General features: G+C 31.9%; 1 protein-coding gene across 1 annotated transcript; it reads left to right on the plus strand.

The window, feature by feature from the left end:
• The first annotated feature begins 1,266 nt into the window (after nucleotides 1-1,266).
• LOC133193515 (inactive pancreatic lipase-related protein 1-like) lies at nucleotides 1,267-7,249 on the plus strand. Its single transcript, XM_061329479.1, has 5 exons — nucleotides 1,267-1,596; nucleotides 4,029-4,260; nucleotides 5,190-5,300; nucleotides 5,623-5,745; nucleotides 7,044-7,249. Exons 1-5 carry the CDS (start codon nucleotides 1,267-1,269, stop codon nucleotides 7,247-7,249), a joined length of 1,002 nt encoding a protein of 333 aa, XP_061185463.1.
• The last annotated feature ends 7,040 nt before the right edge of the window (nucleotides 7,250-14,289 follow it).

Here is a 14,289-nt window from a genome sequence, read left to right on the forward strand (position 1 = left end):
GGAGGCTGTTTTGTTGTTGGTTCTGTATCATTTTCCCAGAGAAGGGGGAGGCTGTTTTGTTGTTGGTTCTGTATTATCTTCCTAGAAAAGGGGAGGCTGTTTGTCGTTAGTTCTGTATTATTTCCTGGAAAAGGGAGAGGCTGTTTTGTCGTTTGTTCTGTATTATTTTCCTAGAGAAAGAAGAGGTTGTTTCGTTGTTGGTTCTGTATTATTTTCCCAGAGAAGGTGGAAGCTGTTTTGTTGTTGGTTCTGTATTATTTTCCTGGAAAAGGGGGAGACTGTTTTGTCGTTGGTTCTGTATTATTTCGTAGAAAAGGGAGAGTCTCTTTTGTTGTGGTTCTGTATTATTTTCCTAGAAAAAGGGGGAGGCTATTTTGTTGTTGGTTCTGAATTATTTTCCTAGAAAAGGGGGAGGCTTTTTTGGTTGATTCTGAATTATTTTCCCAGAGAAGGGGGAGGCTGTTTTGTCGGTGGTTTTGTATTATTTTCCTAGAAAAGGAGGAGACTGTTTTGTCGTTGGTTCTGTATTATTTCGTAGAAAGTCTGTTTTGTTGTGGTTCAGTATTATTTTCCTAGAAAAGGGGGAGGCTGTTTTGTTGTTGGTTCTGTATTATTTTCCCAGAGAAGGGGGAGTCTGTTTTGTTGTTGGTTCAGTATTATTTTTCCAGAGAAGGGGGAGGTTGTTTGTCGTTTGTCGTTGGTTCTCTATTATTTTCTTAGAAAAGGGTGGGGGCGTTTTGTCTTTGGTTCTGTATTATTTTCCTAGAAAAGGGGAGACTGTTTTGTCGTTTGTTCTGTATTATTTTCCTAGAAAAGGGGGAAGCCGTTTTGGTTTTGGTTCTGTATTTTTTCTAGAAAGTGGTGGGGGGGGGGGGTGTCTGCTTTGTCGTTGACTCCGTATTATTTCCAAGGAAAAGGGGAGTCTGTTTTGTCGTTGAATCTGTATTATTACCTAGAAAAAGGGGAGTCTGTTTTGTCGTTGACTGTATTATTTCCTAGAAAAGGGGGAGTCTGTTTTGTCGTTGACTTTGTATTATTTCCTAGAAAAAGGGGAGTCTGTTTTGTCGTTGACTTTGTATTATTTCCTAGAAAAAGGGGAGTCTGTTTTGTCGTTGATTTTGTGTATTTACCCTGAAAAGAGAAGGAATGTTTTGATGTTAAGTCTGTGGTGTTTTTGTTTTATATTTTGTTTTCATTGCTTTCTCTTTGGTCATTTTTGGCCTCCTTCGTAAACTTGTACTTCCTAAAGATTTTTAATTCATGAAAATGTTTTTCCGTTCTGAAGCTTGGTGGTTTACAAAGAGAGAAAAATGTTACCATGACATCGGATGTTTCAACAATAGAGCACCTTTTGACAACCTCCATCTGCTTGGCAAAAAATACCTGCCTAAAAGTCCCGGTAAAATACAGCCTCGATTTTACCTCTTCACCAGAGAAAATCAAAATCTTGGCAAAGAACTTCATCCAGATAACCAGGCAACTGTGTTTTCATCAAACTTTGATCCAGCAAAAAAGACGGTGTTTATCATTCATGGGTTTTCTGCAAGTTCAACGGATTATCGACTTGTGGATATGAAAGAGGCTTTTCTGACAAAGGTATCCAAAAAGAAAAGCAAATTTAACAATTCAATCTTTTAAGATATGATATTCTTGTTCGAATTTTGATGCTTTTATTTTTAATGAAATTGATTTTTTTAGCTTGCCTTTCTACTATATGATAATGTGCATAATGTGTGTAAAGATGAAAAAAATGTGTGATACATGTACATTGATATAGAATTGTAAAACACTTTGTGTTTCTGTTTTAAAGCAAAATCAAGACGTTTTAATACTGTCAATTTTTTTATTTAGTGCTACTTGGTAAATTCAAAATTACATGATCTTTTTTTTCATTTCCGCATCTACTGTCACCGGGTCAGGTTAAAAGAAATGCATTTTAACATTCTACGAAATATAAGTATTATTATAATTATGAAAAAAAAATACATATTAATTTCTTTCTCACCTATACTCGGCACTCAGGGCCTTGAGCAGTGAGGGATCTTTTTCGTGCCAGCACCAACTGCTGAGACCTCGGTTTATACGGTCTCATCCGAAAGACCGGTCTTCACGTCCCACAGTGGGTTTCGACATAATGATCAACTCCTTACTCCGCGACTCTACAGCAAATGCTCTAACCACTAGCTGCGCCACGCGGGCGACTCAATCACAGAAAAATAAAAATCAGGAGCAAAGCAAACACGGACCTCTAAAACATCAGGGGCCCGTTTACTTACGACATGGACCAAGACCTTAAGTTGATCGTAAAATTTTACAAAATTAAAGTTTCTGATTAAAATTGCCGGTGTAAAAATATCTTAATACATTCCTTTTAAAAAGATTAAAACTATTTTTAATTATTTACATTTGCAAATATTTTCCTTAGATAAACCTATTGAAGAGAAAATATGTTCAATTCTGTATGAACTTATTAGGGGGTCAGAGGTCATGGCGTGACCGAATCACGCAGCGAGACGATATCTTGTCTACATATTTCTGTCACAGTGACACTGGTTTCGGAACTTCTAAGCCGTTAAAGTGATGAAAAAGATAAAATATTTGAAACATATTTATTTTTGCGTTCAACAAATGATCATTAGATCTTTCTTCGGTGTGAAGAATGTTTCTAATTAGCCTAAAATCACGCTTACCTTTTTAACCCGAAATTCCTTTGAAGGTATGTAAACTGAAGACGATAGCACCGCTTTTGACTCCATATATAAAGAACTCATACAATAATAATAAGATTATTCCCAGTAGCGATCATTGTTTTTTTCATTATGAACAGATATTTCCTGAACTGGACTGCTGAACATCAATGTAAGTATTCAAATGTTGGTGCGAGGCGAACTCTCAAGACCAAACAGCTTCTAGGTCATTGCGCGTCACAACATAGCAATACGACGGACCGTTCGTGTAATAAATGCAGTTCTTTTCAGAATATTCGTCTCAAATGTAAATAAAAGTAATAAACAACAATGTTAAAAAGTTCACTGGGAAATGAACTTGGTTGGTACGTGATCAAATCTTCTGAGAAGCCCTTCGGGCTTCACAGGATTTGATCACGTGACCAACCAAGTTCATTTCCCAGAGAACTTTTTAACATTGTTGTTTATTTCTTAAATATATTAATGTAAATAAGAAAGTAATAAACAGAATTAAATTTTGGTCTCAGTCGTAAGTTGTAAAAACGGGCACCAGCTGAGGGATAAGGTGACTTTTTCAACTACAGAATTATAATGGTGAACTAGTCCTTTCTTGTTCACTTACAACATTGTAATATTGGATAGGCCTCGTCTTTTTTTTTATTTTTTTTTTCATTCTAAAAATTTTGAATTTACCGCGTGACAGTAAATACAAAATTTATAACATGACAAGTAGTCAAGTTGTAAACTCAACTTTTACAACATGATTTATCTACAATAGAACAAAATAATAGTTGAGTGGTCTCCTTCATTTTTTAGTTTGGCTACAATATACAGAGGCCGGTGACTTACTTTTTGATTTTACATAATCACTATAGACAAAAAGGTATTTAAAGTGATTATATAAAATCAAGCAACGTAAACTCTTTGCTACAACATTATAATAATGGACTTATACCTTCCTTCTTTAATAATTTAAGTACAACATACAACATCATAATGGTGGGCTGGTCCCCTTTTCTCTTTTTTTAGTTAATTAACTACAACACAATGATGGTGGACAGGTCCCTCTTCCTTCTTTTTTTTTTTGGATTCAACTACATTATACAAAATCGTCTGATTGGTTCCTTTTCTTCTTTTTTGAGTTTAACTAAAACACTATAACGGTGGACTGGTCCCCTTCCTTCTTTTTTAATTTAACTATATAATAATGGTTAACTGGTCCACATTCTTCTTTTTTTAAGTTTAACTACAACATTATGATAGTGGACCGGTCCCCTTTCTTCTTTTTTAGTTTAACTACAACATTATAATAATGAACTGGTCCCCTTTCTTCTTTTGTAGTTTAACTACAACATTATAATGGTGGACTGGTCCCCAGGAGCTAATAATGTCTGTTATCTCCAAGCCGCGGCAAATACGAGAGTTGTGGGAGCAGTAACAGCTAGATTGCTGAGAACACTGAGAGATGAACACTTCTTGTCCTATACCGATGTCCATATGGTGGGACACAGTCTCGGGGCTCATACCTGCGGTTATGTTGGGAGAAGGGAGAGGGGAATTAGCCGTATAACAGGTACTTTTACGATAAAATTAAGGAAAGTTATGTCTAACAAACATTGTACAATCAGGTATTGATGTGTTCACCAAACTTAGTTTAGCTTTACCGAAAGATGACTACGTCTTAAGTTTAACTGTTGAAATGTTAGTACTGGAGAGCACCAATGGCAAACTAACAGCTAAACTTTAAGATGAACGTGATGATTTCAACATTTCTATACCAACTTCCCTTATTTATGCAACAATAAAGTTAATTCGTTATGACATTAGAATGCCTTGCGTACAAATTATTTCTTATTCTTAAAGGGCTTCTGACAAGTAAGTTGATGGTATAAGGATATCAAAAATCAACATTTCGTAAATTCTATGGTTGATACAATAACTATGTTTGTGATTTCAACCTATCGTTTAGAACATGGGATATAAAAATAATTGTTAAAGAACCTAGTATTTAAAATGCTTTGTAATGCTTTATTGTTGTTGAAAGACAGGCCAACCTTCATAATTAATCAAATCCCTCCCCCCCTTATGAATATAAATTGATCCTAATTTACCATGTAAAAATAAATTGTATCTTGGATTTACGAAATACAAAACTATATGAAAAATGCCACTTTCATAGAATTTTGGGTATCACTTGACCTTAAGACAAATAATTAGGCCATTATTTTTTATACTGCACGGATACTCGATTAAGTCAAAGAGCTCATGGCGCGTGTGACGGATCAACATGGATGCTTACTACCAACATAGCACCTAATTCTACCTCTGATATTTTCAGAGGTCCGTTTTTGCTCTGCTCTTAATTTTTTATTGCTCAATTGGACTTTTTAGCATGATTGTTGTTTCTTTTCTTAACATGTCATTGGCCTTATCTGTGTAAATAATTTTATTTTTACCTTTGCATTAAACAAATCATCATGCAGTCTTTTCATTTCTGTGTAGGCCTGGATCCAGCAGGGCCTTTCTTTGAAGACTCGGAGTCCCCTGTTCGCCTAGATCCTTCTGATGCTATGTTTGTTGATGCGATCCACACTGATGGCAGAAAATACTTTGGTATATTTGTTTTTCCTTGATGTATCTTACTGACTGTGTGGATGGGTGTGTGGGTGTGGGTGTGTGCGTTTCTTGGCGATTTACTTCAAATTGTAAATTGTTAGCTGAGATATATATGTGGATGTGTGTGTGTGTGGGGGGGGGGGGGGGTGTATCCTAAGGCTTACCTTTTATCTTTCCAAGTTGTATATTTTATGTGAAAGAACGTTTTCTTTTTTGGTTTGTTATGTACATGTGTATAACCAAGGAATAAATTAGTATTTTTGCCTGTGAAAGAAATAGTGTTAATAACTAAGCTACATGCAGATATTGATATCACAAGGGCTTGGAATAATTCGTCCAGTGGGCCATGTTGATTTTTACCCTAACAATGGAAAACATCAGCCTGCCTGTAAATCGGGGAAACTGACAGTCATTAAGAAACTAGTCTCTGGACAGCTTGAAAGTAAGTCATACCTAACTCTACAAAGAGTGATTAAATTAAAATGTAAATAAATGTTTAATGTAATGAAAATGAATATATAGGGGGTAAAATCATTTTTGTCTTTACAAATGAAGTAAAACACCATTAATAAATACAAAATACTACAGTAAATCATTATATTTACACATAGTGTACAAGCATCATATATATATATATATATATATATATATATATATATATATATATATATATATATATATATATATATATATATATATATATATATATATGTTAAATTAAATGTGAACTTGTTTGTTTATCTTGGATTTAATATATATATATATATATATATATATATATATATATATATATATATATATATATATATATATATATATATATATATATATATATATATATATATATATATAATTTGGTACAAAAAATCCTTTGAAGATAACTTCTGATATGCACAAAAAATTGTATGTATAAATACTTGTACAATTTGTGGTCCTGATTCTAAAATCTTAAAGTAAAAACGTTTCTTGTGTACATGCACACTACGCCCATTCCAACGAGTATTAATTTGTAACATTTAGTATATTTTTTTATGAATGAGGAAATAAATAAATATACTAAAAACAAACCGCTTTTCAGATTCTTGAATTTTAATTGACCATTTTTTCTCTAAAAATTAAAATCGATGTGATTTTCTACGTAGAAGGAAGACCATCTTCGCTAGCCAAGGGTTTCTGATCCGATCTGATCTGAGAAAGTAGAAAGTAGGAGAGTAACGTATCTGAAACCCTTGGCTGGCGACGATGAAGGAAGACGGTCCTACTAAACAGAGAACCCTAGAGAACTAAAAATAATAATTTAACTACATAATTTTACAATTCTCTTTCATATATTTTTTTTAAATTTCATTTTTTGAGTTATATACAACTCTTTGTCCTTAACTCTGGCGTAAAACTTACTTGAAAAATAATTAAAATAACACAAAGTATGATGAAGTCTTCATAGATTAGTATTCCATTGAAATTAAGCATAACACCTGGCATAATATTCTTTTTTTATTTTATTTTGTATGATACATTGGTTATTTAAAACATAAATATTTCATTTACAAACAATTAATAATTAATAATCATTAGGGTTCTCTAGGGTTCTTTAGAGTTCTCTAGGGTTCTCTGTTTAGTAGTACCCAAAGGAAGACAAGCCAAATTACCAAGAAAAATACATTTTGGCATCTAATATTCATTACTTTCAGGATTTTCACATGTTTTAAATACTACACATGTTTCCCTTTTTTGAACAAGGTTTATCAAAGGTTATCGCCTGCAGTCACATGAGATCCATCTTACTCTTCACGGAGTCCATTAGATCCGCCTGTCGCTTTAAGGCCTGTAAACGTTGCTCTTCCTGTGAGGACAAATGTACGTCAATGGGACAGAATGTGAATGATAAGGCCAGAGGACGTTATTATCTGACCACTAACTCAGCGTCACCTTTCTGTCAACAGTAAGACCACCGGAAGTTCTTATCTGACCACTAACTCAGCGTCACCTTTCTGTCAACAATAAGACCACCGGAAGTTATTATCTGACCACTAACTCAGCGTCACCTTTCTATCTGCAATCTCAAATAAACATGATAAAGCCAGTGGAAGTTATCATCTGACCACCAACTCAGCCTCACTTTTTTGTCAACAATCTCAGCAATAAGGCCAGCGGAAGTTTTTTATCTGAGCACTAACTCAACTTCACCTTTCTGTCAACAATAAGACAAGCGGAAGTTTTTATCTGACCTCTAACTCATTTACACCTTTCTGTCAAAAGTAAGACAAGCGGAAGTTTTTATCTGAGCACTAACTCAACTTTATCTTTCTGTCAGCAATAAAACAAGCGGAAGTTATCATCTGAGCACTAACTCAACTTCACCTTTCTGTCAACAATAAGATAAGCGGAAGTTGTTATCTGACCTCTAACTCAACTACACCTTTCTGTCAAAAATAAGACAAGCGGAAGTTTTTATCCGAGCACTTACTCAACTTTATCTTTCTGTCAACAATAAGACAAGTGGAAGTTATCATCTGACCACTAACTCAGCTTCACCTTTCTGTCAACAATAAGACAAGCGGAAGTTATCATCTGACCACTAACTCAACTTCACCTTTCTGTCAACAATGAGACAAGCGGAAGTTGTTATCTGACCTCTAACTCAGCTTCACCTTTCACAAGCAGAATTTAATATGTGAATGTGAATACAACTCAGCTCTACCGTTTTGCCTGCAAAGAACATCAACAGCCCAGTTGACGTTAATTATTATATGACCACTTAACCAGTTTTGAACACCCTTTACTTACCTAAGCTTCTAACCCAGTTTCTCCAGCTGTCAAAAACAGACGTACCTCAACAGTAAAGCCAGGAAAAAGTTATTTTCTTACCAATAACTTAGCTATAACTTTCCGTCAAAAATCAATTTCAGAATTATGGCTAGAGGAAGTTATGGATGAATTTAAAAAAAAAAAGACCGGCAAATTGAATTTCTTTTGAAACATTCAATTTACCTTTTTCAATTATAAAATCATATTGTATATACACTTTGTTAAAATTTCCAAAATGACAATAAAATTAACAAATGCATAAAAAAGTTGCAGAATTTTTATTAGTAGAACTTCATTTGAAAAAAAAAAAAGCAAATATTACTTCATTCTAAAAGACTTCCTGAAATACATAGTCAAAAGACATTGTTTTTTTTTTTTTTTTTTTTTTTTTTTTTTTTTTGTTTTGTTTTTTTGTTTTTTTTTTTTGTTTTTGTTTTTTGTTTTTGTCTTTTAGACTTGTGTCAGGCATGTAAATACATGTAATTAGATTTAAACCTTGACTGAGTTTCTCCTTTTGTCTATATGCATGTATGTGAAAAAATTGGCTTTTTGATTGTTATTTAACATAAATTGTCCCAGTTCTGGTTTGAACATTTTAAAAGGAAAGAATAATGCAATAAAGAATATGCAAGAAATTTTCCAAAAATTACTATTTTTATGAATTTAGTCCATTCCTCAAATCTGAGCCAAAAAGAAGTTTAAAAAGTAAGTATTATATAACAAAAACATACCAGATTTTAAAGTGACCCCATTTTACCTTGTTTTGTTGCACTCCTGACGTCTAGTATGTTTGTATTCAACATTGTTTTAAAAACTTTTGGCACATACAATATCTCACTTAAATTTTGTAAAGCAGTATGTCGTTGATATTTTTAACCTACTTATGAAATGTTTTCATATTTACTTGACTTCAAAAATTAATATGCTTATTTGCTTATGTAATATATAATTGCTAAAAATATATTTTAAGTGATGAAAATAATTCCTTGAATTGACTTAAAATGTCCAAAAATGTCTGAAATTTGTGTACAAACATAAGGATGTCAACTACAAACAATATTAAGCGTCTCTCCAATTTATTTTGTAGTAAAGAGAGATGAAGTTCATTGATAATAATAAAACAGTTTTGTGTACTCTGACTGCAGAAAGATTTGAAATTAAAGCCATGGAACACAAAAATTCATAAAGTTCTTGCAGCATCAAGTTGCAATGAAATTGTGCGTTATTTTTAGTCCAATACTTTATGGTTTAAGAACATAAAATTGTTTAAAATTGGCTTTGTATGACAAATTATTCCCAAGCAATGTTTTAAAACTAGCTGAAAATACAGTAAGATGAAAAAGGTATATTTTATGGGACGTTTTACAATTTGCATCTCCATATGAGTAAAAATTCTCGAGAGGGACTTAAATAACAAAGATTATGGGACAAACACTGTTAGGATTTTAGGTTAACCAGAAACATTCTACTCATCATTTTTTTTTGTATTATGACTTATGAATATATGATCATTAATAATTCTGACATTTTTATTGCACTCCTGACCAAGAGCATATGAGTCTGTAAAGCAGAATGTTCCTTTGTTTCAGTAAAGTCATGGTTGAATTATCTGAATTTTACTACAATTTTTCTGCATGTTTTGTTTTTAAATTTTTTAAAAAATTAGAAGAAAAGATAAAAACACTTATTGATCAAATAATACTTATAAATTTGTATGAATAGAAGTCATTTCATCATTGAACTTGGATCTTTATAAAAATGTGTTGCACTCCTGACCTTAGAGATATGGATCTGAAACACAAAAAGATTCTGTAAATGATAGATATATTTGGTAAAAATGTTCTTTGTGTTTTTTATTTTTATTATATTTATGCTGACTGACGTTTTTCATTCTAATTGTTCGGCCATTATTTATACACTGAACTGTCTACGGATTTTTCCGCCTCCCCCCCCCCCCCCCGATCATGACAAGGAGCACACGGCGGGTGTGACCGGTCGGCAGGGGATGCTCACTCCTCCATGGCACCTGATCCCACCTCTATATTTTGAGGTCCGTGTTTGCTTTGCAACAAATTTGTATCGTTTCATTGGACTTTCAAGATTGAATACTGTTCGTTATCTTCATATTTCATTTTTTAAAAAGTATATATATATATATATATATATATATATATATATATATATATATATATATATATATATATATATATATATATACAAATATACTGATTTAAGTTTTTTCCAAGCTGGGGAGCAAAACATTGAATGTTGGTCAAAACTTCCTGATATACAGGGGTATGCACAAATACTTGACTCTCATTTATTATAAATAGTATAGCAGTTATTGTTTTACACTTTGACAGTTCTTTTTTGACAAGTCAAAAAAAAAAAAAAAAGAAAAAGAAATTGTCAAAGTGTAAAACAAGTAAGTTTACTTGTCACACTGACTTTTAAATTCAATGTTTTATAGCACCATTACATTTTTACAGTTGCCCTCTTAAAGTCTTAATTTAAAGCTCAATATATTGAATTTTCAAAATGTCACAAAAAGGTGTCCTGACATTTTTAGTATCATTTTGGGGCATAATTTTTTGTGTCTTAAGATATCAATGATATATTTGGCAGGCATTTAGTCAGTATCAAAAGACACATGCTGAGCTATATAAGATTTAAATAGCCTCATTTTTAGTGCAGGTTGATATTATGTGTTTGGTCTTTTTTAAATTCACCCTTATAGCCTGACCACTAACCCAGCTTCATATTGTTCTGTCAAAATATTAGTACCAACAATAGGAGATCAACGGTCATATGTAGAAAACCCTTGCGAAATCCTCTTCTGAAGAACAAATGTGTCATGATGAGTCATATTGAAATGAAAGCATCCTCAGGTAGTGTAGATTTTCATGTTTGTTTAATTCAAAACCTCCAGGCGAAGTGTGGGGCAACAGTTTTATATAGTAATGTATAGAGAAAATACGGTACTTTAAAAATCTTCTTCGGAAGAACAGACCATGATGAATCATATACATGTATTCACATGGAAGCAATCTCATGAAGTGTAGATGCAATTTTGTTCAAAACATGACCAATTAGGGTAAAGTGGAACCACAATAGGAAATCAAAACTTTACATTGTAATATACAGAAAAAAATCTTTCGAAATCTGATGATTATAAGGAAAACTGTGTCATTATTCATGTTACTGGTCAGAGCATCCTCAAGTAGTGTAGTTTCAAATTTGTTCAAATCAAGGCCCAAGGAGGAAGGTTAATGGGGACCACAATAAGACATTTTACCTGATAACAAACGTGCATATCTGAAAAGTTTGTTTAAAAACTTTTTTTCTGAAGAACAGCAGGAGCATGGACAGCAATTTTCTTTTGGGGCATCTACATATAATTATGTAGAATCAAGTATGTTTAAATTATGGCCTCCTACGGTCATAATCCAAGATCAAAATTTTAAATTGTAATATATAAGGGAAAATCTATAACTTCTTCCTCTAAAGAAAAGAAAGGTCATGATTAATTGTCATATTCATGTGGCATCATACAAAAATAATGTAAAATCAAGTTTGTTCTAGTCATGGTCCCTGGGGTAGGGTATGACCACAACAGGAAATTAGTTTCACATAGGAATATAAAAGGAAAATCTTTTGACAACGGAATAATCATATTTGGAAGCATCCTTGGGTAAGGTAGATTTAACTTTGATTAAATCAAGCAACCCCTCACCCTATTCCATGTTTTTTCTTTCTTTCTTTCTTTTTTTTTTGATTCAAGCAGGTTAAGTCATAAGTCCTTGAGGCTACGTAGGGTTAAGTCATAAGTCCTTGAGGCTACGTATAGGGACCACAATATGAGGTCAAAAATTTTTCACTGGAAAAAATTTTTTTAAAGATTACATGCACTTTAAAATCTTTATTCAATATTTAAAAGGAAATGCATGTAACATCTGTAGTACAAGTATTCTTTACAGAAAACATAATTATTATCTATAATCTATAACAAATAACATTTTTAAAATATTTTACATGCATTAAATGAACCAAAAAATATAATTCAAAATATTTTTTTTCTTTATAAAAGAAAAATTTTAACAGCCTCTTTGATATCATCTTAACTTACAAATGTTTAGAAATTTCAATCGATCTGCATATCTACTAATAACTAAGATGAATTTGTTTGGAAAGATATTATTTTCACTAGCATCTTAAGCTGTTAAAAGATAAATATATACTAAGTTCTTTATAAATAAAGCACTTGAGAATAAAATTACATTAATAAATACAACAACAAAGCACACCCAACCATATCAGAGTCAAAAGTTTTACTAAAGAACTACGAGGTAATTTGGTTCTTTTTTTAATAGCCCCATCCAACATAAAAAAAAATCAAACTTGGACTGATATTTTTATTTTGGTCCTATTCGTTAAGATTTTATAAAGTTTTTAAACTTAATTAGCTAAAGATCCTCCCTTTTATTATTTCTTTTCTTATTTTAACAGCACCCCACCACAAAATCATGATATAATCTATAAATGCTATATATAAATGCTAAAATTGAAAATTGTTGTTCCACATTTCAATTTCACAATTCTGACAAATGTTAAATATAATATATGACTGTTTAGTAAATTTAAGAAATGATTAAATGGGTCACATTGAAAATTTTGCAATAAATATACAAAAATAGTAACAATATTGAACCTCAAGGCACATACATGACATTAACTTTACAACTATGGCATATAATGATCAAAACACCGGATGGGATGAATTAAAAAAAAAAAAACAAATAACAAATAAATGAAGTTAATACATGAATATTTCATAAACTTCCAAATGCATACCTGGGGCCCGTTTTACAAAAGAACTTACAACTAAGACAAAATTTAATTCTGCTTATTACTTTCTAATTTACATTGATTTGAAAATGATTTTAATCTTTTTAAAACAGAATTTAACAAGATATTTTAATGCTAGCAATTTCAAACAGAATAATTAATTGTGAAAAATTTAACAATCAACTAAAGTTTTTGGTCTTAGTCATAAGTTCTTTTGTAAAACGGGCCCCAGCTCCATTAATACTTCACACTCTCAAAAATAACAGAATAGGTTTTTTCATCAACAATACTTGGCCTTGATTCTACTCCCAATCAATTAACATTGTAGAAAATGTGTCCCTATATTAACAGCAAAACTCAGGAAATTTTTAGCCATGTTTCCATAGTAACGATGACCCAAAACTTTTTTTTAATTTTACATACATGCTTCATAGTGGGAGGGAAATCTATGTGTGGAAAATCAAAGAATTCGAAACACCCTTATGATTCCCTGTCTGATTTTTACAGAGAATTGTCATAAAACTATTCAAATTGACTATTGCAATCTGGTTCATCAATTTCTCTCCACAGATATTACAAAATTCTGAAATTACCGGGTACTGGGTATGGTGAATTATTATATAAAAAATGGAATCTTTTTTCATTGATGTGAAATCCTAAAACACTGAAAAATTGCACTTCAAACTAATTTTTTATTATAAAATATGAAGAATCATTATCCCATATTGTAGATAATGCATGTAAAATGGAAAAATCATTAAAAATATTGAGCTTGTGTTATGCTTCAAAACTCTTTAACTTTGTGGATTTCAAACAGATTGCGTAAGGCAGATGGGTAAACTTAATACATGTTCTACGTTCCTAAATTGGTAACCAGGCAGACTAATATATATTACTTCTTTAAAAATTTGATAGTGTATATATATAAATACCTATATTATTACCACACTGTGCATACTCTGCAACATTATGCCCATTACATATTGCCAAACTTTACAAGGATAATATGCAGAGAAATGCATAAGGAGTAACAATTTAAGATCCCATTACAACAAATCTTATAAATGCAACTGAAGTAAAACATATACTGATACCATATATTTCACTATACGCAAGAAAATATCACTTTGATTTGAAACAAATCAATTTTTCAATACATCTTTTGAATTTCAACCCTTCAAAGTTGTCCAAATCAAAATTTTGGCACAAGCTTTAATATATCTATACTACAAGCGACTGGAGATAAAATATTGAAAACATATATCTATAGCCTTTTCCTATGATTTGTAATCAACGGATTGAGCAGGCAAGTATGGCAGATATAAATATTTGT

Source organism: Saccostrea echinata, unplaced genomic scaffold (assembly GCF_033153115.1).
Source record: "Saccostrea echinata isolate AGI-Se365-2 ecotype Australia unplaced genomic scaffold, CSIRO_AGI_Sech_v1 ptg000028l, whole genome shotgun sequence".
NCBI classification, from domain to species: domain Eukaryota; kingdom Metazoa; phylum Mollusca; class Bivalvia; order Ostreida; family Ostreidae; genus Saccostrea; species Saccostrea echinata.

Excerpts from the sequence above, each read along its gene's own strand:
- LOC133193515 (XM_061329479.1), top strand. The coding sequence starts at position 1,267 with ATGTTTTTCCGTTCTGAAGCTTGGTGGTTTACAAAGAGAGAAAAATGT. Across the intron at positions 1,597-4,028 it reads AAGAGGCTTTTCTGACAAAG|TTTAACTACAACATTATAAT; the intron begins GTATCCAAAAAG and ends CTTCTTTTGTAG. Across the intron at positions 5,301-5,622 it reads TGATGGCAGAAAATACTTTG|GGCTTGGAATAATTCGTCCA; the intron begins GTATATTTGTTT and ends TGATATCACAAG.